The 21901-nt window shown below is 53.6% G+C and overlaps 1 protein-coding gene across 1 annotated transcript in view; it reads right to left on the bottom strand.

Moving 5' to 3' along the window:
- Positions 1 to 21901, bottom strand: part of COL9A2 (collagen type IX alpha 2 chain) — a 40816-nt gene that overhangs the window by 13397 nt on the left and 5518 nt on the right. Inside the window, exons 3-20 of the mRNA XM_024199257.2 lie at positions 21546 to 21581; positions 21394 to 21456; positions 16790 to 16843; positions 15902 to 15937; positions 14541 to 14564; positions 13809 to 13862; positions 13343 to 13396; positions 12379 to 12426; positions 10998 to 11054; positions 10167 to 10220; positions 9566 to 9619; positions 7028 to 7081; positions 6475 to 6528; positions 5651 to 5704; positions 4399 to 4452; positions 3640 to 3693; positions 2814 to 2867; positions 556 to 600 (exon numbers count right to left, since the gene is read on the bottom strand). Coding sequence (XP_024055025.1) covers positions 556 to 600; positions 2814 to 2867; positions 3640 to 3693; positions 4399 to 4452; positions 5651 to 5704; positions 6475 to 6528; positions 7028 to 7081; positions 9566 to 9619; positions 10167 to 10220; positions 10998 to 11054; positions 12379 to 12426; positions 13343 to 13396; positions 13809 to 13862; positions 14541 to 14564; positions 15902 to 15937; positions 16790 to 16843; positions 21394 to 21456; positions 21546 to 21581 — 903 coding nt within the window. The remainder of the gene's footprint in view (positions 1 to 555; positions 601 to 2813; positions 2868 to 3639; positions 3694 to 4398; positions 4453 to 5650; positions 5705 to 6474; positions 6529 to 7027; positions 7082 to 9565; positions 9620 to 10166; positions 10221 to 10997; positions 11055 to 12378; positions 12427 to 13342; positions 13397 to 13808; positions 13863 to 14540; positions 14565 to 15901; positions 15938 to 16789; positions 16844 to 21393; positions 21457 to 21545; positions 21582 to 21901) is intronic.

The raw sequence follows: 21901 nt of genomic DNA, 5'->3' as shown, positions 1-21901 counted from the left end.
GTGGTCTCAGCACACCCGTGGCTTAATCATTGCAAAGATTTGGTAGGCATTAAGGCAAAGGAGAGTTTTAAGGAGGGATCCAAAGGAAGATAATGAGGTCATTTTGCAGATGTTCACGGGGGAGCTCTTCCCCGATGGGAGGGGCAGCATGGGGGAAAGCACAAAGGGGCTTGGTTGGAAATGTAACAAGTGGCAGATGGGGGCTGGCAGCATGGGCCGGAGTGGAGGTAGAAATTGACAGCTCAGTTGTATACGAGAGATGATAGGTAGGTAGGGATAGGCTGTGAGGCCAAATACAAGTAATGTTTGAGGTGATGGAGAAGGGGGAACCAATGGAGGGGTGACATGGTCCAAGTGATGAGCTAGGACAAGGATATTTGCCACGTGGTTGTATTTATATTTACTGGTCCATTTGTTCCCGTGTGCATAAAAGATGCCATCACAGCCTCTAGAGATGTACGGACGTAACTTCCAGAGACCATACAGATGGACATAATCATTTGAAGAGAGAGGCTGACAGTACCAGCATGCTGCATGGAGGCTCTTTTCACCCACCTTAACTCCTGGGCCGCCTTTGGCCCCAGGTTGGCCTGGCAAACCCTGGGGAAACAAAAATCAGGTTAGTGACTGCTTGTATGTTGTCAAGGTTCCTTCCCCACTCTGAACTTTAGGGTACAGATGTAGGGACCTGCATGAAAACCTCTAAGCTTAACTACCAGCTTAGATCTGCTTTTGCTGCCACCACTCCCAATGTGCTAATTCCCTTCCCTGGGTAGCCTTGAGAGACTTCTTCACCAATTCCCTGGTGAACACCGATCCAAACCCTTGGATCTTAACACAAGGAGAATTTAACCATCCCCCCTCCTTTCCCCCACCAGTTCCTGGTGAGTCCAGATCCAACCCCTTGGATCTTAAAACAAGGAAAAATCAATCAGGTTCTTAAAAAGAAGGCTTTTAATTAAAGAAAAGGTAAAAATCATCTCTGTAAAATCAGGATGGAAAATAACTTTACAGGGTAATCAAATTCAAAGAGCCCAGAGGAACCCCCTGTAGCCTTAGGTTCAAAGTTACAGCAAACAGAGGTAAATACTCTAGCAAAAGGTACATTTACAAGTTGAGAAAACAAAGATAAAACTAACACGCCTTGCCTGGCTGTTACTTACAAGTTTGAAATATGAGAGACTTGTTCAGAAAGATTTGGAGAGCATGGATTGATGTCTGGTCCCTCTTAGTCCCAAGAGCGAACAACCCCCAAAACAAAGAGCACAAACAAAAGCCTTCCCCCCACCAAGATTTGAAAGTATCTTGTCCCCTTATTGGTCCTTTGGGTCAGGTGTCAGCCAGGTTACCTGAGCTTCTTAACCCTTTACAGGTAAAAGGATTTTGGTGTCTCTGGCCAGGAGGGATTATAGTATTGTACACAGGAGGGCTGTTACCCTTCCCTTTTAGTTATGACATATGTGACCGGACGTAATGTGCATTTTGGATTGGCAATTCCTGAAACACAGTCCTGGCAACTTTGAGGTCCCCGTTGAAGGAAGGGAAGTATCTGATTTACAGGACCTCAGTGCTGGTCAATGGAATTCAGCCTGCCGGGCAGCAGGGTTATTACAGCCTCCAGGAATCACAGACTCACAGAAATGAGGGCTCAAGAGGTCACCTAGTCCAGCCCCCTGCAGGATTAAGGATTGGATTAATGTATAGAGTACACAGGGTGTAGAAGCCAAAAGCCGGCAAAAGATGTGAGAAGCCAAACACAGGGACGGGCAAATCTCAGAAGGCTTGGGTTGAATAAGATCAAAAGTTCAGAGTCTTCTCTAAACCTCTTGAGCTGAAATCTCCTGAGACCAGCCTTCCTGTACAACGAATTCTGTCTTGGACAACCAGGGACCCAACAAAACCCAGGTGGCCTTTTGATAAAGGTGAAACAGAATGGGCCGCAGATGCCACGAGAAAGCTTTTCTCTCACAGCATCTTACCACTTCTGCTTCCAGTCTCCAACGCCATCCAGAAGTACCAAAGCAGTTGCAAAAATGGAGGATGAAAAAGTTAAATTGAACTTTTTTGGACTTCTAGAAACGTTTGGTTCGAGTTCTGGACAAAGATTTCAACCAGTTTACCCCTGATCAAAATTCAAGGCCAAATTTTGAGCTAGTCTCAACCTAGGGCTTGATTCTCCTTTCACAGGCATGTAAATCAGAAGTGACTCCACTGAGACCTGGTTCTGCTCTCACTTGCACTGTGTGTGAATGAGGAGGGACTCCACTGAGGGCAGTGCCTTCTGATCTGACTTACACTAGTTTTGCACTGACTTTGGCCGAGTTAGTCTTCATTTACACGGAGTGTAAGTGAGAGCGGACTCAGGATCAAAGTGCACAGACGTCTGAGGAAGGTGAAGCAGCTAAGAATGATGGGACTGAAATCTCAGGGCAGTGAAACAAGTGGAAATCCAACTATCGACTATGCCAACATCTGCACCAGAAGAGATGGAGGAACCATTCGGGTGGGAGTTCACTCTAGACGTGGGCTGTATTTGAGCACCGCTGGATTAGGGAGAGGTCAGATCTGGGTCCAAAATTGGCAGTTTAGGCTGATTTGTAGTTAAAGGAGATTCCAGATTAACCATTTCACTGCCGATCCTCCAGTGCTGCTGCATCCAGTACAACACTAATGCCCAGGGCAGCACTGGAGATACGCATAACCTGGCGTACCAAGCACATTCAGCCACAGGGAAGCAGTTACGAGATGTCAGCCGCAGGTGAAATGAGATAACCCTGTCTGGTTAGGGGTGGCTCTTGTGCTCCGATACTTACGGCTAATCCTCGGTGGCCCGGTGACCCGGGGCGGCCGGGCTGCCCTGCGCTCCCCTGCAAGGGACATGACAAGTCGTTACTGGGAGGCAGCAAAGAACAAAGTAATTGGAGGCGATTGGGGGCTGGCAGAGCACAGCGCACAGGGGCTGATTTGGGGATAGGGCCCGAGAGCTTCTGCTGCTCCAAGCAGGATGAGGGAAGAGCGCCCCAAGGTGGGAGAGTTTGCAATGCAAAGGGGCAGGAGCATGCAGTGGCAGTTATAGGCGAGTGTCCCAGGCAGCCCCTCACTTCAAATGGCCCCACAGAGGAGGTGATAGGGGCACTCCCAGCCCCCCAGAAAACTCCGGGTCCCTATAAACACCCAACCCCACCCGCAGTGACCCCAATCTGAGGTCACCAATGGGAGGGGGACTGGGGGCGCTCTCCTGGGAACCATCCATGTGCAGCCTCAGCATCCATCCAGTGATGGCAAACCCCATGGCACCCGCCAAGGTCAAAGATGCAGAGATCCTGGCCCAGGGTGCTGGCCCCCTCTCTGCACCCAGGAGTAGCAGTGCCCTGTTGTGCTGGCCAAGCGCCCCTGGTTTCCAGCAAGCACTCGACTGACACAGGGTGCACGTTCGTTCCCCACTGCCGTGGCAAGAGACTCGGGGGGGCTGGGGCTGCCTGATCCCAGACACAGGGAATCTAACAAGGAGCAGGGGAATTGACTGTCCGATCTGTACAGGGGCAAAGAGAGACACTGGGAAGTATGGAGGAGCGACTGGAGACATCCTGGTCCTACCCAATCTCTCCCCCCACCCCCCAACCCCTCCTGGCCTCTCACCTTCACGCCAGGGATGCCGGGGGTGCCGTCTTTACCGTCGATGCCAGGGAGTCCCTGCAAAGGAGGAGGAATGGTCGCTGTAAGAAAGTTGCCGGGGGGCGGGGACGGGTTAGGACCAATCTGCTCGGAAGCCCAGACGTGCCGACCTTCCAGTGGAGAAGCCCACGAAGAGGGGATCTGGGGACAGCTGCCTTTGCTGCAGGCGTGACCACACCACCTTATAGCAACGCCCTCTCTGCCCCCCTCGCTGGCAGCTCGCAAGGAGCGGGACAGGACAGAGGGCAGCCCCAAACAGAGAGATGCAAGTGACTGCAGGTTGTGATGCAGGGGAGCAGAGGGGCAGGCGGGGAGGGGGGAACCCCAAGCCCCTTGGGAGAGAAGCAAATCGGGTCCGACTGAGGAGCTTCGCCCCTGAATCCAGAGCGGCTGGTGCAGCCATATGGGCAGGAGCATCTCTGCGAGGCCCTTGCCCAGCACCGAGCAGAGGACAAATGCAGGGGCTTCTGGGAGCGAGCCCTGTAAGTGGGTAGGAGCCGTGCAGAATGGGGCTCAGAGCAGCACCCAGTGAGTCTCTGCCGAGCAGCCAGAGGAGAGGGCTCTGATGGATGGATGGGTCCAGAGGAGAGGATAATAAAACGCTCCTTCCTCTGGATTCATTCCATCCCAGAGTCCCTGGCCCAGCTCCTTCTCTCCCCACTGCTTCAGCGAGATGTTCGTGCTAAGGCTCTCCACCTGAGTCCAGAGACATGCTGTACTTACATTATCCCCTTTGGGGCCCATTGATCCCTGGGGACCCCGGAAGCCACGGGCACCCTAAAAAAGGAGAACAAGCATTATTTTACCATCCCTCTTGGCTCTGGAGTCCTGGGGACATCAGCACAACCCTAGTGGTTCAGGTGGTGGGTTCTGCGCCCCGTCTTTAGGGGGAATGTTAACTTGTGCAGAATCAAGGGGAGGTGTCACAGCACAGCTGGGTCGCAGGGGGTGAGAAAGGAGGGAAGACTGGACCTGATCTGGGGTTAGGTGGGTAACGATTCTCCCAGCCCTCCGCCACCCACCCACTCACTTTGGAGGCCTGGAGCCTCCATGACTGCAAGAATAGGAAACGGAACATCTGGGAGCTGCAGTTCATGGCGTTCCCAAGCTTCCCGCGCAGGCAGGGCTTAGGGTGGTAGTGAAGGAAGTCAGGTGACTTGGAGCAATTTCAAATGCACAAATCTTTATTTTGATTCTTCCGTTGTCTGGACTTTACCTCCGGGGGTCCTCTAATCCCCTAATCCTGTTTGCATGGGATCTGAGTTGATGGCAGCTGTGGCTGTGGCGAAGACCTTGAATCAGGTTGAGGGAATGGGCGGGTGGGGGCAGGGCAGGGGCACTGTAATCTGCAGGACTTCTCAGGTCCATTTCTGCCCCAGGGGTTGTAGGGGTATTAGGAAGGGCCAGAGGGGTTTGGAGCTGCTAGAGCCTCTCCATTCAGGGAAAGCACTCAGCAGCTTTTGGAAAGCTATGTGAAGCCACCAACTTCCTGACAGAGACAGTTTCCTTTCTTGTCCTGGAGCCAAGTCTGGCCACAGAGTTACATGTCGCCTGTATCCATGAGAGCAGGGCTGTGTTAGGTATGTTAACTGACCCTCCACCCAGCAGAGCCGGAATCAGGACTCTATCCCCTGGCTTGTGAAATGAGCTGGGCTTAGGAACGACAGAGGAGTCCCTACTGGATATTCGTCCATATCCTAGAACGATCCGCCACTCTGCTCGGGAGAGGCGCCTGACGGGAATAGCAGCTCGGGGTTGGGAGTGCATTGGCAGAGCTGTTTGGGGGAGCCCAGACTGTGATAGCAAGGGGGATCGGGGGTTAGGACAGAGGGGCATTTGGCAGAGCCATGTGTGAGAAGCAGGTCTGGAACACCAGGGCTGGGGGCACATCTGACCACAGGTGAAGCATGAAGGGCATTAAACTGCTTCCCTCTAGGACGTACCTTTCCACGCATCAATGAAACAGTTTACTTACGATGTCTCCCTTCTCGCCGGCTCCACCAGGGGGCCCCTTAGGGCCTTCCTCGCCCTACGGGAGAAGGGAAATATGCAAAGGCTTAACAGAACTGTTCCAGGCCACAGGCCTGCCCTGCCTCACAATCCATCGCAGAGTGTAGACAATGCCAGGTGATCAGCTAGAACAAGGGCTAATATTTAACAACAAGACCGAGGCGCTTTTCATCAGCCGATCTCCAAGGAAGTCAATATCATCGCCTCCATTTGATAGATGGGGAAACTGAGGCAGGGAGCAGTGAAGCAATTTGTCCAAGCTCACCCAACAGCCAGAGGCAGAGCCAGGAAGAGAACCCCGGTGTCCTGAGTCCCCGGGCCGGTGCTCCATCCACTAGGCCACACTGCATCCTGTTTATTTAAACCCATCCCCCTTGTAACAATGTACACAGACGGGGATGAATGTTGCTCCCATTTAGGCCAGTGGATTCAAAGGCTTTGCACAGGTGCAGCTGAGCGAAGGATTTGACTCACAGACGCTTCACTGGAACAGGGGCTGCGGCTACGCTGGATACTCTGCAAGGAATTGGCACTTGGGGGCAGTCGATGGTGTCAGGAAATGCACTCGGCCTGGCTTTTCCAGGCTGGGGAGCTTGGTTTTATTCTGCACGGGTGTCCCTGAGCTTTCACTCACCATGGTAGGACCTACCCTTTGGGAGGATAACAACGGGGCTCTCTGCGAGTCAGACAGGGCTGCACAGATGCTCCCCATGGATGCTGGGGGGGACGTGATCTGACACATCCATATAAGCATTGCAGCAGCCCAGGGAGAGCGGGGAAAGGACTTACCGGCCTGCCAGCAGCTCCGATAGCCCCAACCATTCCCTTATAGCCATGGGGACCCTGCAAAGCAGAGCACAAGTTTAGATTACTGACATGTTATGAACTGTCCTTCCCAGCACATAGGAGCCGGGTCGGCGTGTGAATTCCCTTCCCCCCGATGCTCTCAAACATGGATGTCAGTGACACTCACAAGAGTATTGAAGGCTGGGAGTTCAGCAACAAGCAATGATGATGATAACACTCTGTGCCACACCCCCTGCTATGGGTCAGGGTCATTACCCCCATTTTACAGATGGGGAAACTGAGGCACAGAGCAGGGAAGGGACTCGACCAAGGCCACACAGCAGATCAGTGGCAGAGCCAGGAACAGACCCCCAACAGTCCTGACTCCACGTCCCCTCTTCTGACCACTAGATCACACGCCCCTCCCAGAGCTAGCAGAGCCCTGACTCCCAGACCCCATCACCCTGCTCTAATCACCAGACCCCATTCCATCCCTAGGGATCCATTCCTTACAGCAAAGCATGGGAGCTGTGTAACACCTCCCTGGAGTGCTTACCGTCTGGCCCTTTGGTCCCGCCATGCCAGGGTAACCTCTCAGGCCCTGGGGACCCTGTGAAAGCAAGAAAAGAAGCAAGATTAGTCAGGATTGGTCAGATCTTGCACCCAAAACAGGGTGTCTCTCTGCAGAACCCCCTCCGCCCAGGAATAAAGTGATTCTTTTTAGAAGTGTTATTGGAAAATACTATTTTTGTGCTAATTATGAAACACTGGCTGAGCCCTCCACGCCCCGCAAGTGCTGCCAATTTCCACCCATGCCCCTTCCTGGCTGTCAGTTTATTATTATTAATGGATCAGAGCTTGCAGTCCTTACTCCGGCAAAGCTCCCACTTGATTTCAGAGGGATTTTGCCTGCCTCAGGACTGAAGGATTTGGCCTATTAATTACTTTTCCTCTTCGAAGTGCTAATTAATCATGAATTAATTAATCCTCCTAACCCCGCTGAGAGTAGGTGTTATTATCCCCATTTTTAGCTGGGGGAAACTGAGGCACAGAGAGGATTTGCAACTTCCCCCAGCTCACAGAGGGAATCAGTGCCAGGATCAGAGGCAGAACGCAAGAGTTCCTGGCTCTCAGGTCTGTGCTCAGACCCAACCTCTATGGTGAATCACTGTTTCCAATCAATTTCATGGGAGATTAAAAGAACCTCCTACACTATAGCTGGAAAATTAAGCCTATTGATTTTCCATTTACTGGTCATATAAAATACAAACTGTTAGTGCACATTTCTTCCCTGGTTGTAAACAACATAACCAGGATGATACATTCCTGTCTTCTCTACACAGGTAGTGAGAGGAACTTGCTTGCTAAAAAAACCCCACAAGATTTAGGAAAGGAAGGGTCGTATAAAGGATTTGCAAATTCTATTTTGTAAACTGAGTTGCTATGCTGCATTCTTTATAGAGTAAAGCATCAGAGATGACTGGATACAGGGAAACATTGCAATGCACTGGCTGCTGGCCATATGCACCACTGCCCTCTCCTGGATGGAATCAGAACATCTCAGCTATGTGTCAGGGGGCCTACACTGCAGACAGAGATTCTCCTTGAGTGAAAGTGGCAGGACCCTGTACATTTGGAGCAGGAGAATATGCTGTGGCGGTGGTGTGCGGCACAGTGACAAATGCAAATGCCGCGAATGTGTTACATTGGGAGCAATACGTTAGCAGCTGGCTCTGAGACGCATTTCACTTCCATCCGCCTCACTGGTTAGAGGGGGAAGGCAGAGTCCTCTCAAGGCCAGATTCTGATCTCTGTTCCACTGGCATAAATCCAGAGCACCTCCATTAACTTTAATGGACTGACAGCGGTGTATCTGAGATCAGAACTGGGCCCACCGTATTTCAGAGGAGTACAGATCACTCTATTTTTAATCAAGGAAAAGCAAACTAGATGGCTCCGGGGGGGATGAATAGTTGGCTACAAAGCCTGTCACTGCCAAGACACTGGCTCAGATCTGTCCTGGACTGGCAGCGAACAGACGGCATTACTATTCAGCAGCCTGGATGAAACGAGTGGGAGATGAACTAATAAGAAAGGAATCTGGCTCCTTGTTGGACAGCGAAGCACTAATAACACACAGCGTCTCTGCAGCACCGTTTAGCCATAGATCTCAATGCATTTTACGCAGCAGAGTCAGTGCCATTTATCCCCATGTTAGAGTGGGGGACAAGGAGCCCCAGAGGGAGAAAGAGACTTGCCCAGGGTAACCACTGCCTGTGAGTGGCAGAGCCAGGAATAAAACCCAGACGTCCTGACTCCCAGCCCAGTGCCTATCCCTTTGCCCCTTGGTCGTAGGCTCAGCAGAGAGACCAAGGACTGCAGGGACCTCAGAGCCCGACGTCCTTCCTCTCCCCAGGGCGGGGCTGGAGGTGTTTCGGTGACACACACTGTGTGTGGGAACCTCCCCTGTTCTCACTGTGCTGGGTGTAAATAGAAACTTCGGACTCCAGGGCTCCTCGAGACGTCTTCAGCCCCTCCTGGCCCTGGCCGGCATGGCCGCACGCCCATCCTGGAGGAGGAAGCTGGACAGGGGAGCTCTCTGTGGCTATGGGCTTTTTTCCAGTCCCTGGTTTGTAGAGTTCCTCTGGGCCCTACCCTGACTCCTTCGATTTCGTCTCATGGCAGTGGGCGCTGTGGTTGCTGTCCTCTTGGGATCCCTTGCTCTGACCCCGTGACCTACATCCTCATTTTGTCATCCTTTGTCTCCTGTAATCAGCGAAGTTCTGGGTTCGGTGGCCCCGCCCTCTCCAGGGGGTGGGGCTTTTGTTGGCTCCACCCTGTGTCCCAGGACTTGAATGGGCTGCGGAATCCCTAAACACCGCCCCAGAGGGCCAAGGGAGACTGAGGCAGACTAACCCCCTAACAGAGAGATGGGTCAGACTGTGGGGAGCAGCTGGGCCGGACTCAGAGGAGGGACTGGGGGGGGGGGTGCTCCCTAAACACCTAGTGTGACAAATACAAGAATCCCCCAGGCCGTGAGTCTAGGTCCAAAGCACCAAGCGATAAGAACGGTAAATAGAAGTAAATACGTTACTGGAGGGCCGGGGATGCCTTGTTCTCCGGAAATGCCCATGTCGCCCAGGGGGCCCTGGGGGGAGCAGGAGAGAGGAGAGACGTCAGTGCAGGGAAGGCTCTGTGAGCTGGCTCCAGACCCTGGCCGCTGAGGTACAAACCGCCCAGAGCCCCTCTCTCCCCCCGCGCGGGACCCTGGGAGGGACGGTGGTGGGGGATGGGATTCGAATACCCTGGGGAGGATGGAGAGCCCGTCCCCAAGCAGCCACTCAGCGCTAGGAAGAGCAGGCAGCCTGGGAAACACTATGGGAAGCTCCAGCTCCATTTACTGGCCCTCCTGATGCAAGCCTGGGGGCAGGGACCCCTCTCTTTCCCCTATCCCTCGCTCTTATTCCTCCTAACCCCCAGTATCCCCTTCCCTCTCTATCTCTGTCCTGGTGCTTTTCTCTCCTCACTGCCTCCTCACTTCCCTCCCCACCCATCCTTACTTTCTCCATCCTTCGGTCTCTCTTTCCCTCCAGACCCCCATCTCATCTCCACACAGGGGAGAGCAGAGATTCCTCCTCCCCCGCCCCATCCTTCTCCATCTGACGGGGACGCCCGGTAAGGGGAGCTCTACTCACCGGCCTGCCCTGTCTGCCAGATTCCCCGAGGGCACCGGGGCGGCCTTTGTGTCCCTAAAGGAGAAAAGAGACCACGATTAAGGCTCCCCCAAGTCCCGCACTCAAAGCGGTTCCCCTGGCGGCGTGCTCAGCGTCTGCCCTGTAAATCCCCTGGGTGTGGGGTATCACACACGCATGGGCAGGTACCGCAGGGCGTTTGCACACAGGCAGATGCGGGGGGAGGCATTTTCCTGCTGCAGCCCACCGCGTCCTTCCATCCATGAGGACGACAGAGGGCAGCCGAGGACCACAGAGGGCAGCAGTAGACAGCTCACCCCCGGCAGACTCTTTTACCTAGCAACAATTTATATAGTGGGGGCGCTGAAGGCGGAAACCATGTAATTTGGGTAGTTGTTACTACTTCGAGCCGGGGGGGCACAGCAGCACCCCTAGCTCCAGCACCTATGCCAGGAGGGGGCTGTGCACAGCCAGCCGGGCTTGGGGAGCTGGGCAGAAGCACTGGACCCTTTGGAAGCCGCTCTTCGATTTGGAGGTGGGGGCTGGCAGGAGTGCGGAGGGGAGGTCCCCGAGCCTGTGTCCTCCATGTAACATGCTAGCCGGTAGGGGCCGGATCCCGGATAGCAGGTCATGCATCCGCTACGGTCTCCAAGCGGAGAGAGAAGCAGACCCGTTAGACCCTTTGTGTCCGTACAGCGCCCTAGCTCAGTGGGGTCCCGGTCCACAATGCGGGCACCTAGGTGCTGCAGTAATACAAATAACAGCTCAAGAACTAGAGGCTGCTGCGTTGAGGTCCCCAGTTCAACGCCTGGGGCAGGGGTGTTGTCACCTTACCTTCAGTCCCTGAAGTCCCTGGGGGCCTTTGGGCCCTGGCGGGCAGTTGGTTGGACACTAGTGGGTGGGAGAAAGAAAAGTGGCTCGTTTTAATCAGAAAACAATATTAGGTCGTAGAGAAGCGGCAGTTTGGGTGCAGCCAGCATTGAGTGGAGCTGGGCTGCGGAGCCGGCACTGAGCACCCACGCTGGCCTGGCCCGATGAAGCCCTTGAGGGAAATGGTAGAGTCACTTGCCTCTTAGAGGCATTTAATTCCAGGCCTTCCTAGCTCCGTATTATTAGCACAGCACAGAGCAAATGCCCCGCACGTCCTTCTGAGCCCGCCTGCAGCTCTGGAGAGAAGCTTCCTGCCTGTCTCCTTCCGGGGGGGGGCCTGTGCCGCTCCGTGAAATCACAAGCAGAATGCAGCGTAGGATGGGACCAGGGAGGTGGGGGCGATCCCAGGCAGGGGGGTAGGGGAAGGCTGAGCCACAGATCCGCAGCCCTGACCCTCAGACTGGCAGACCTGCCATCGCCTCCCACTGAAATCAACAAGTCCTGGCACTGACTTCACTGGCCATCGGACCGGGACCCTTGGAGAGATCTCGCCACAAGTCAGTAACAGGGCTGGGGGAGTGCAGAGAGCCAGGCAGTCATCACGAGAAATACCCCCCAGGAAGTAAATATTTCCCCCCCCTGTGCATGGCATGGGTCTGCCTGTGGGTCGGAGGAGGCCCACCCTAGTGAGGACAAGAAGGAAGGCAGGGAGACACTGCCTGGTTACAACGGGCACACCCAAGCTGTATAACCAGCCACCTGCCAGCGACTAAGGGACTGGGGGCAGCCCATGCGGCTGGGGCAACTCAGAGCTGGCTCTGTAGGGACAGACGTGGCTTTCTGAGGGACTCAGCCCTGGCTCTGTAAACCCAGCCCAGGGGACCAGTCGCACTGTCAGCCCCCACAGCAGGGCCTGACCCGGTTCTATGAGCAGCCCAAAGGGGACCTGGCATCTCTAGGGTGCTGCCCTATGGGGACATGCCAGCCCCAAAGGGGAGCTCGGCTATGTACACCAGTCCAAAGGGCAAGCATCCGCATGCAGCACGTGAAGGGAAAGGCAGGAGCTGGAAGATACAATTTGCTCCCAGAGGTCAGAGCAGGATGAGGCCCAAAGGCTGCAAGCGCTGATGGCCCAGTGAGTGTCACCTTGGCTCCCAGCGGCACAGGCGTTTCAAAGAGTGGGGCAGCCAGTGCAGGGAACATTGCAGCTCTGAAGGGGTCTGAGCACTAGACGTTGCTGCAAAGCATCTCTTCCCTGCTACCAAATGACACTTGTTAAGGCATTTCTCAGCTGCTGTTACGCTGGGAGGGGCTGTTAAAAGCTTAATGTAACTGCAGTTCTTACCGAGAAATCAGCACTGCCTTCCCCCACTTGGATGTGTCCTGGGGGGCCCTGGAATGAAATAAAACCATCAGGTGCCCTAACGTAACAGGAACAATACACAGCTTACAGAGGTGGATAAACGGCACCCGCCTTTATAGATGGGGAAACTGAGGCACAGAGCAGGGAAGCGACATGTCCAGGGTCACACAGTGAGTCATTGGCAGAGCTGGGAATAGACGCTGGGAGTCCTGCCTGCCCGTCTTCTCCTGCTCTAACCATAAGACGCCCTCTGTTCTCAGAGCAGTAAATAGAACCCAGGAGTCCTGGCTGCCAGCTGCCCACCATTGGCCCATGGCACAGCCCTTGGAGCATTTGCATCTGCAAATAGTGCCTTGGGAAACCATGCAGCTCACATCTAGTCCAAAGCCCAAATATTAACCTTGATAGCTGACTGGTAAAACACAGACCTTGCTGTGATTTGTCCACAGTTTAAACGAAGAGGGTTTAATCAGACCAGACCCAACCACTGGCCCCATCTAACCCACTAACCCACCTCCCTTCGTACCAGCTAAAAGTCTAGCCAGGTATCCCGCTCCTCGCCATGCCACAAAGACTCTAGCAGCCTGCCTAAGGCAGTGCCCAATTCCTGAGGTTCCAGAGGGGCTGCACACAGGAAGGTTTCCTTCCTGACCCTCACAGAGATCAGCTTTACACCTTGAAGCATGAGCCTGAATTAGCTCAGGTCATCTCCACCCCATGCAGGTGGCTACTGAGCAGGGTTCAGCCGTGCATTACAGGCCTGATTGGGGTGCTGAGTGCCTCCCTGGATCAGGCCCTTAACCACCACTTGCAGTTCTGATTCTGACTTTCTGCTGCATATGGATTCTGTCCAATCCCGGGGCCTAGGTCAAGGACTCTCCCTTAATCCACCCTTCATGCAAGGACCCCAGAGGAGAAATTCCAGGGGAGATGGGTTAATACTCACAGGTTTCCCAGGGGGACCTGGGGGGCCTCGTGGTCCATCAGGTCCAGGTTCACCCTGAAAAGAAGCAACCCCAAAATAAAGTTAACATGCAAAAGGCTGCCGTTACTAAGAGAGTCAGGTCAGGGGGAACAATGCAGTACCCCTGAGGAGGGCTGCATAGCATGGAGGCTGCACTAACTCGGTCATCCATGGGGCTTGAACCCATGACTTCCAGCAGCAAATGCAGGGGCCCCCACTTCTTGAACTGAAGCAGTAACTCGCTTAGCGGCAAACAAGTAGCCCCCTGAGGCCAGCTATTTGAGAGGGCCGTCACAGCAGGAGTCTTTCCATCAGGGGCTGAGCTCCCGCAGCCGGAACTGACCTTGACGGCAGCAGGGGCTCAACCAACCCCTTTGAAAATCTGGCTCATCCCTAGGTAGGGTCAGAGGAAAGAAGCCGGGGCATGCACCGATAGGTGCTTCCTCACCTTAGTTCCCAAGACTCCGATTTCCCCAGGAAGTCCAACCTGACCCGCTGGCCCCTTGGAAAAAGGAGACAGTCATTCATTAAACACGTTGGTGGATTTCAAAAGGTGCTGGTGATAGGAAACAATACCCATTGCCAGGGGATCTTTCAGAGAGCAAAGTGCTTTTGCGCAAGAAGATTTGAGCCCTTTGCCGAGGACTGAATGTATTAGGTTCACTCAGGCGCTTGCAGGGAGGTTGTGCCTTCTATGTGTATCAGGCACAGGCAGATAGATAGCACCTGCTCTGCTACCGAGGGCAACAGGTACCTCCAGGTGGAACTTAGCTGCTGTGATGCTAAATGTATCTGTTACACCCAGGTAGAATGGGCATAACGGGGCCATCTCCTGCTGAATGCAACAGCCATATCCTTGCCCTGCTTTGATTTTAGTGGATAATGGGCCAGCAGTGAGAGGGTTAACATGACTGTATTTACACTGTTCCTGGGACACCTCTCTGATCCCTTAGATCCACTCCCGTTATTAATGTGCAGCCCCAGACTAGGATACCAGGGGTTAAATCTTTCCCACGGGAAGGCAGGGGAGAGCCACAGGACTGGGATTGATGCTAATGGGAGCCGAGCAGATAAATTCCCCACTCACAAGCTGCTGAGGATTTTTTACTTAAAACTCAATCCTGCCCCCACCCCGGCCCAGCCAAAGACACAAACCGAGCCCCGGCAGCACGGCACTTACAGGAGGTCCCGACAGTCCAGGGCCCTGAAACAAAACGAAAGTTACAATGGGCTGAAATTCTCTGACGCGGAGCCAACAGCTGAGAAAACACAACAGCCCCTTTGCCCACCTGGGGCTGGGGGAGACACGCGGTGACTCCACAGTGGGGTCAGACTCCGGTTCTCACTCTATAGGAGAGCAAAGGACATGGGCACACCCTGCTCCCCATTACAGAGCGATCCCACTGGCTTCAATTTCATTGACCTGCCACTACGCAGGAAGTACAATCGCTATCTTCAGGACTCAGCTGGCCCCATCATAACATCCGAGCACCTCACCCTCAATGTATTTACCCTCCCTACACCCCTGAGAAGTAGGGCAGGGCTATCGTCTCCACCTTACAGATGGCAAAGTGAGGTACAGAAGGACTAAGTGACTTGCTCAAGGTCACACAGAGAGTCGGTGGCAGAGCAGAGAATGGACACCCGGTCTCCTGTGTCCTAGGCTAACACCCTAGCCACTGGGACATCCTTCCTCTCAGACCGAACACAGCCCAGGACTGTGTTAATTTTCTGGGGGGAACTCTCTACAGGGCGAGAGTGGGAACAATATACATCTCTTCTGGCTTGCCTGCTCCTTGACCTTCCCTACAGCCCCCTATTCCTTGCTGGAGGGGGAGATCTGCATGCTGAGGGTCCCTCCAGGCACGGATCTCAGAGGTACCGGGGGGTCCAATGTTCTCGCCAAACTGGGGGCACTACAGGGGACAGCTGCCGTGGGCCCCCCTGGGATCTCTGTCGAAAGATGTCTGACTGCTTATAAGGCACCAGCTCATGGAACGGCAGCAGGGTGGTAGCGGCAGTGGGATCTCCTTCAACAAAGGCCACATTAGTGATAGGGGAAGAGTGTTTAGTAGACAAATCCACAGAGGTCTGGACAGCGTGTGTGGCCAATACAACCTCCACAGAGCAACAGGGACCTGCTGGGGGTCTCAGCCTGGTTTCCAGGAGACAAGTGCTCACAGCACATTAACCACCCCTCTGACTGGCACCAGCACTGGCCAGCCCTCTGGCTGGCCCTCTCAGCAGGCAGGCCAGAGACTGGAAGGGCCATGGACACTGAAACCCCCTCTCATTCTAAGCTCAGGGGTGAGGCACAGGGACAGCCTGTAGCAATCCTTCCTCTGGCGAGGTGGGTCCGTGTGAGCCTACCCGTGGGGGAAACTGAGGCACAGAGGGGTTTGTTGACTTGCCCACATCTACCGAGTGAGCCTGGGATTAGAACCCAGGCGTTCCCCGGCTCCCAGTCCCAGGCTCAGGCCGTTAGGTGACAATAACAATAGACTTCTTTGACCAGCTGACGTGACAGAAGCGGATACTCACGGGGAGTCCCGGTGGCCCTGGCAGTCCAGGCTGGCCCTGGCAGTGCAGAAGAAGAGAGTCAATGTTAGATCAGGTGGGAAATGGGACGTGGGCACAGGGGGAATTATCTGATTTCAAAAAAACTATTCATTAAAAAAATGTGCATCCAGCTCCACTCCGTGGGCGGAAATCAGCATCGCTCCATTGGCTTCAGCAGAGCTGTGCAGACGGTCGGCTCTTTGGGGTGGGGACTGTCTTTCTGATGTGCGTTTACACAGGGCCTAGGGCATGGGTCCTGCTCCATGGCTAGGCCTAGGGAACGTAGGTGCTATTGTAATAAAAACAATTAACAGTGCACCGGAGCGGAGGACCAGTCTCAGTCTGGATCGGATTCAGCTCCCTTGAAATCAATGAGATTCTCCGTTCATTGGCCCACATCCCACTGGCGCAATCAAGCCCTTGCTCTTGGGAGCACCAAAGTTCACCCCCATCATTCCTCACCCACCTGTCGACGGGCTCGTAGCTCACCCCCAGGGACGTTTCCTACTCTGGGCACGTACCGGGCCGGGCAATGGGGCCCGATCCTGACCGGGGCCTCTCGGTGCAATGAGTAGGGTGGCTTCTTAGCTCACCTTCGTGTTGGTCTCAGCCCAGGATCCTGGCCTGAGGCAAAGGTGGAATCCATGAGGCTGCGCCGTTTTACACCCGCTGAGGGCCTGGACACACCTGACTAGATCCCAAATATTCCCTGACCCCAGTACGTGGCTAAACTGGGCATCCATCCAACAGAACTCACCATCCCAATCACCCCACCTTCCTATCACTCCCCCTTCCGCGCCCATCTCCTCTCGAGGGAGGGACAAAGCAGCGCTGGAGTTGGAGCCCGAGAGACGAACACCAGTCACTTACTTTAGTCCCTGGCCTCCCGAGTGGCCCTGGTTCCCCCTTCGCGCCAGTCAGGCCCTGCCGGAGGAGAGATGGCAGACAGTCAATCTCAATATTAGACCCTTCCCTGTCACTTTCCATCCAGTTGGGCTCTCCACGCAATTGGAATCATGCTGGGGTTGTTTTAGCCACCTGGTTGGATGGGTTATTAACAAGCTATTAAGGGCTCGTCCATCTGTTCTGAAGACAAGAGGCAGCAAACGTTGAAATGCCGCTTTTGCCCTACAGCTAAGTTGCGGTGCCATGAAACACAGGGAATAAACCATCGTCCCGCCTCTTAGCAATGCCACTGCTGCTGCCCATCAAGACTTCCTTCTTTTCAAGCCAAAATTAGATGGACCTAGCTAGCCTCCCTCATGCCCTGAGCGCCGTAGTTAGGTTGACCGGACCCCCAGTGTAGACACAGCTAGGCAGACAGAAGGATTCTTCCATCGAGCCAGCTACCACCTCTTGGAGAGGTAAATTAATGACAGCAACAATAAAAAAAACCCCATCCATCGACATGTCTACGCTACACCGGTCTGGCGGCACAGCTGCAGTGCCACATAATGTTGACATGGCCACAGATTTCAGCTGTTTTGGCATTTGCCCATGACAAGCTCAGCGGGCCAGATCTCAGCGCAGGGACTTTGCCCTCGGGAGTGCTGGATTCACATCCCACGTGGGAGTTACTCTGCTGCATCCTGCACTGAGACCTTAGTGAATATTTATCCACGTCAAAGAAGGCACCAAACATGAGCAGGCTTGGCTTGCAGGTGTCAGTCATGTGAATAATCCCAGTGAAATCATTGGGCCAAATTTTAACCTCATTTATGTTGGGATAAATCAATGGAGTTACTCTGGATTTACACCACTTTATGAATGAGATTGGAGTCTTGCTCGCGGGAATTTGTTCCCCCGAGTGAGGGCTGCAGGATCAGGCAAAGAACACACAGCAAATGACTTGCCATCAACATAATTCCTGTATTGAAAATGAGGCTGCTAGTCTCCATGCTGAGACAGAATTCCTTATAACTGTGTGTGTGTGTGTGTGTGTGTGTGTGTATTTTTGGATGAGTGGGGAGCTCCTATTTATAAAGGGAGATGGGATATAACAGTCACTGAGACCAGAGAATTAAATTTCAGTGCCATCACCAGGACAGATGACAGGAAGTTACAAACCAGAGATCCCATCCTGCCACCCCTCCGGGAGCAAGGATTATTTGTGGGATTGAGGGTTTTAGGATCAGTCCTCAGAGTGAAGAAACCAGCCCAGCTCCAAAGGTCCCCTCTCCTCCACAGCACAGGGAACGAAAAGGATATAAAATAAACGTTAGAAAAATAATCAAATCAAGTGTCCGTTGTTATTGAGATAAACATTTACTTGGTGTTCAGATACTGCACTGAGATGGGCTAGATAGATTTGTGAGTATGGATGGATAACTAGACAGACAGATGTAATAATATGCATAGTTGCATATCCAGATTTACACCAGCATGGGCCACTGAAATCTGAATCTGTCTCACTCTAAGGAGGTTTTCATATCTACCCCTGACTGTTTGAGCCACGCTCTTTGCAAGGTTTAATTCCTAGCTCTTTGTAAAGCACCCTGACATAGCGAATATGAAAGACTCTGTATTCAGCCCAATTCTTTTCTACTTTATTCTAATAATTGAGATCCGTAGCGGGAAGATTAGTCTGGATGAATAAAACATTGTTGTAATAAGGTTTATTATTCTATTCATTTATTATTGAAGGCATGAATTGAAGTCAACAGGTTTAAGAAATCGCTTCCAATTGCAAAAAAATATATAAAAAAAATAGGACTGTGTAGTTTCACTGTGTTTCTGCCTGTCTGTAATTGTCTGTGTAGCTCTGCCTCTCAGCCACAAATACAACTGCCCTCCGGAGATACACACCCACACTTCAAACTCAAACACCCCTCGACACTCCATGCTCAGACAACATGTCCCACATTCACACACACACCCCCTCTAGCTACTTATCCTGCCCCCCAATAACAAACTCCCCTCAGTATCCCTCCAAGCTGAATCAAACACCTCAATGCACATATTCGAACACCAGCCATCTCTCCACACACCCAGGCCGATGCCTTCTGCCCCAAACACCCTCAGCCCTGCTCACACCATAAAACATCAACATGCTCTCAGAAACATAGATACACCACCTCCCCAGCACATCCATCCCTGTATTTAGACACACTCTACACACAGACACCACACAAACCGGTGCACACCCTCCACACACACACTTTTCCTTCAGTCCTTAAAGCATTTTTAAAGCCACAAACCCCTGCAGTTCTTATGAACAGCCCCTGTGAGCCCCAAGACCCAGTGATAAAAATGTGGGTGCACCCCTGAGTCCTGTCTACACTACCACTCCTACTGATGCTACGTCTCAGGAGCTGTCCTGCTAGAGAATTACAGATCCCATTTTTGCCAGTGCAGACAAAGCCTCTGGGATGGCTTCTGATCTCATTTACACCAGTGTAAATTGGGAGTGACTCCAGTGGATTTACACTGGAGTCACTGAGATCCAAATTGGGGCCTATCACAGCAGCTGTGGTTAGAGAAATACGTGTTGTAGGCTGGCTTGGTACTTGGTGCCTCTATGTTCTGGGGGTTTCTGACCCTGATCCAATGCTCTCTGATGTCTGATTTCAGGGGGTACTAGACCAGGCCCTGTACGGGGAACTCATGAGACCATGTGCCCTTTTAGGGAGCAGCCGGGTTGCAGGTGGATTGGGGAGGGGAGGCTGGTAACCAGCAGCAGCCAGAGAAGCTTCCAGTCAGCCTGGATTTCTCATTGCAAATACGGGCACCCTGAGCTTCTGCACAAAGGCATTTGGGGGCAACAGAAATGGGTCCAAAGGGTTTTAGCAGTATGCAGGGCTGAGCCCCCAGCGCACTGTGGGAAGCGACTCTGCGTAAGAAGACGCCTCTCGGGTCTCTCAAGGGCCTTTCCGGCTCCAAGCAGAGTTAATAACCAACAGCACCGAGTGCGATCATAGGCTCAGATTCAGTACAATGAGTCCCAGCCAAATGCCTCCTCATCCCGCTGCCAGAGCTCAGAGTTGGCCTAAGATTCCACTCAGATTAAAGACCTTCAGCTGGAGAATTCCCAGCCCTCTGATCGCCCACTAATGATCTGGGGGCCTCATGTGGGGTGGCTGCATCACTTCAGAGCCACTGGGCATCTACCCGATGGCCCCACGCAGGGTCTACCACAAAGGGACGAGCTGGCCCAGTGGGCGGATGCACCAGCCATTCCTCTCCGCTTTCACTGTGCTCTGCGGCTGCTTCAATTCCCCCAGCCCAACGCGTTCCCTGGGGTCAGCTGTAGCCTCCCCAGGCTGTAAACGCACTGCACAGTACAGCACAGCTCGCTGCCCCTGGTCGCTCTCAGAGGGGTTTGCAAGGCAGGACCGAGGGGCGTGGCAGAAATGAGAGGACAGGCCAGGAACGGAACCGTCGAGGGGACTGCAGGACAGGATCGAGGTGCATTGGCAGAGCTGGGGAGCGGGGAGCCCAGGGCTGCAATAGCAGGGGGCCGTCACGACAGGACCCAGGTGCCCGGGCAGAACTGAGGTGGGTGGGGAGGCAGGCGTGGACTAGCCGAGGTTCGTGCTGCTGCAGGTGGGGACTGAGCATTGGCAGAGCTGTGAGCGGGTGAATGACTGGAGCACCAGGAAGGCGTCAGGTGGGTGCTGAAGCACATGTGCGAAGCCTTGTGGACAAACAGCTGCCTTTGCATAAGCTGAGCAAGGCTGGAAACATAAAGCACGCTCTGGGCTATTTGTTTATTGAGCCGGCCCTCCCGCCTTTGGGACGAGCGCTGTTTCAGAGAGCGCTGACTCCGCCCGTGTGATGGCCCCGGGGGCTCGCCATCGGGCTCAGCCATTCTACTGCACGTTCCCCTCTCTGCAGGTCTCCCCTCCACAGGTCATACAGGTGGGAGCCATGACCAGTCTCTGCTCCCCAGTACAGTCTCCTCACTGGCCTATGGGTGGTGCTCCAGACACGAACAACTCCCCTCCGACAATGATCAACCCCCACCACTTTTTACACCCATCCCGCCTCCTCCTGCCCCGCCACGTGAAGGAAGGATCATTTCCTCCTCTGAGATCAGCTGTTTCTTCCCACCTTAAAGACTACATTTCCCATCAGGACCCTCTTCCCTTTAGCCTTGCGGTTGGAATCCAGTTTGTGAATATTCATATATAAGCCAGGCGGATCTGTGACCCCAGCCCCTGCATCCCATGCACATGACAGGATCCCTGAGGATGGGATGGGATTAGAATGACCAGACAGCAAGTGTGAAAAATCGGGACAGGGGGTGGGGAGTAATAGGAGCCTATATAAGAAAAAGACCCCAAAACCAGGACTGTCCCTATAAAATTGGGACATCTGGTCACCCTAGATGGGATCTGGAAGCTCAGGACGAGGGCTAGGTTCATGAAGAACAGCCGTGAACAGGGGAGTCTGGAACAACGAGTTGAAGGTGCAGAACAAGAAGCAACTCTGTCATCTAGTAAGCAGCCGTGAGAAGAGAATGGGATTGTACTCACATCAATGCCTGGCTTCCCCGAGGGCCCGTCCGGACCTGGAATGCCTGGTTCCCCCTTGGAGCCCTTTAAAATAGGCATTGGGAAAAATTAAAGGCAATGTCCTGAAAAGGCGTGGAAATCAAAGCATGTCGGAGAGCTGGTGGCACACTCACCGGGGTCCCAGCAGCGCCTGGCGGGCCTTTGTCACCCTAGGGAAACAAGAGATCGTCATAAACAGGAACCATCCTGGGCTTCTGCAGAACCTTCCATTCCTGAGCGCCGGATGGATGGTCCGCGAAGCACATCCAGGCGCCTTCTCCGCCACAGCAGAGAATCGTCAGCCCCCAAGACTGGAGGCAGATCTGCCCTGCTGGAGGATTTCTATCCAGGCAGGTGCCAGTCTCCAAACAGCTTCCTCTCCCCATCTGGGTTGTCACACAGGGACTCAAGTCTGCTGCCGAGCCACTTCTTTGGTGTAAAATTCAAACAGGATCCAATGTAACAGTAATTCAAAAACTGACAGAGCAGG

This window comes from Terrapene carolina, unplaced genomic scaffold (assembly GCF_002925995.2).
Source record: "Terrapene carolina triunguis isolate 2854851 unplaced genomic scaffold, T_m_triunguis-2.0 Scaffold236, whole genome shotgun sequence".
Classification (NCBI taxonomy): Eukaryota; Metazoa; Chordata; order Testudines; family Emydidae; genus Terrapene; species Terrapene triunguis.
This window is presented reverse-complemented; position numbering and strand designations above follow the sequence as displayed.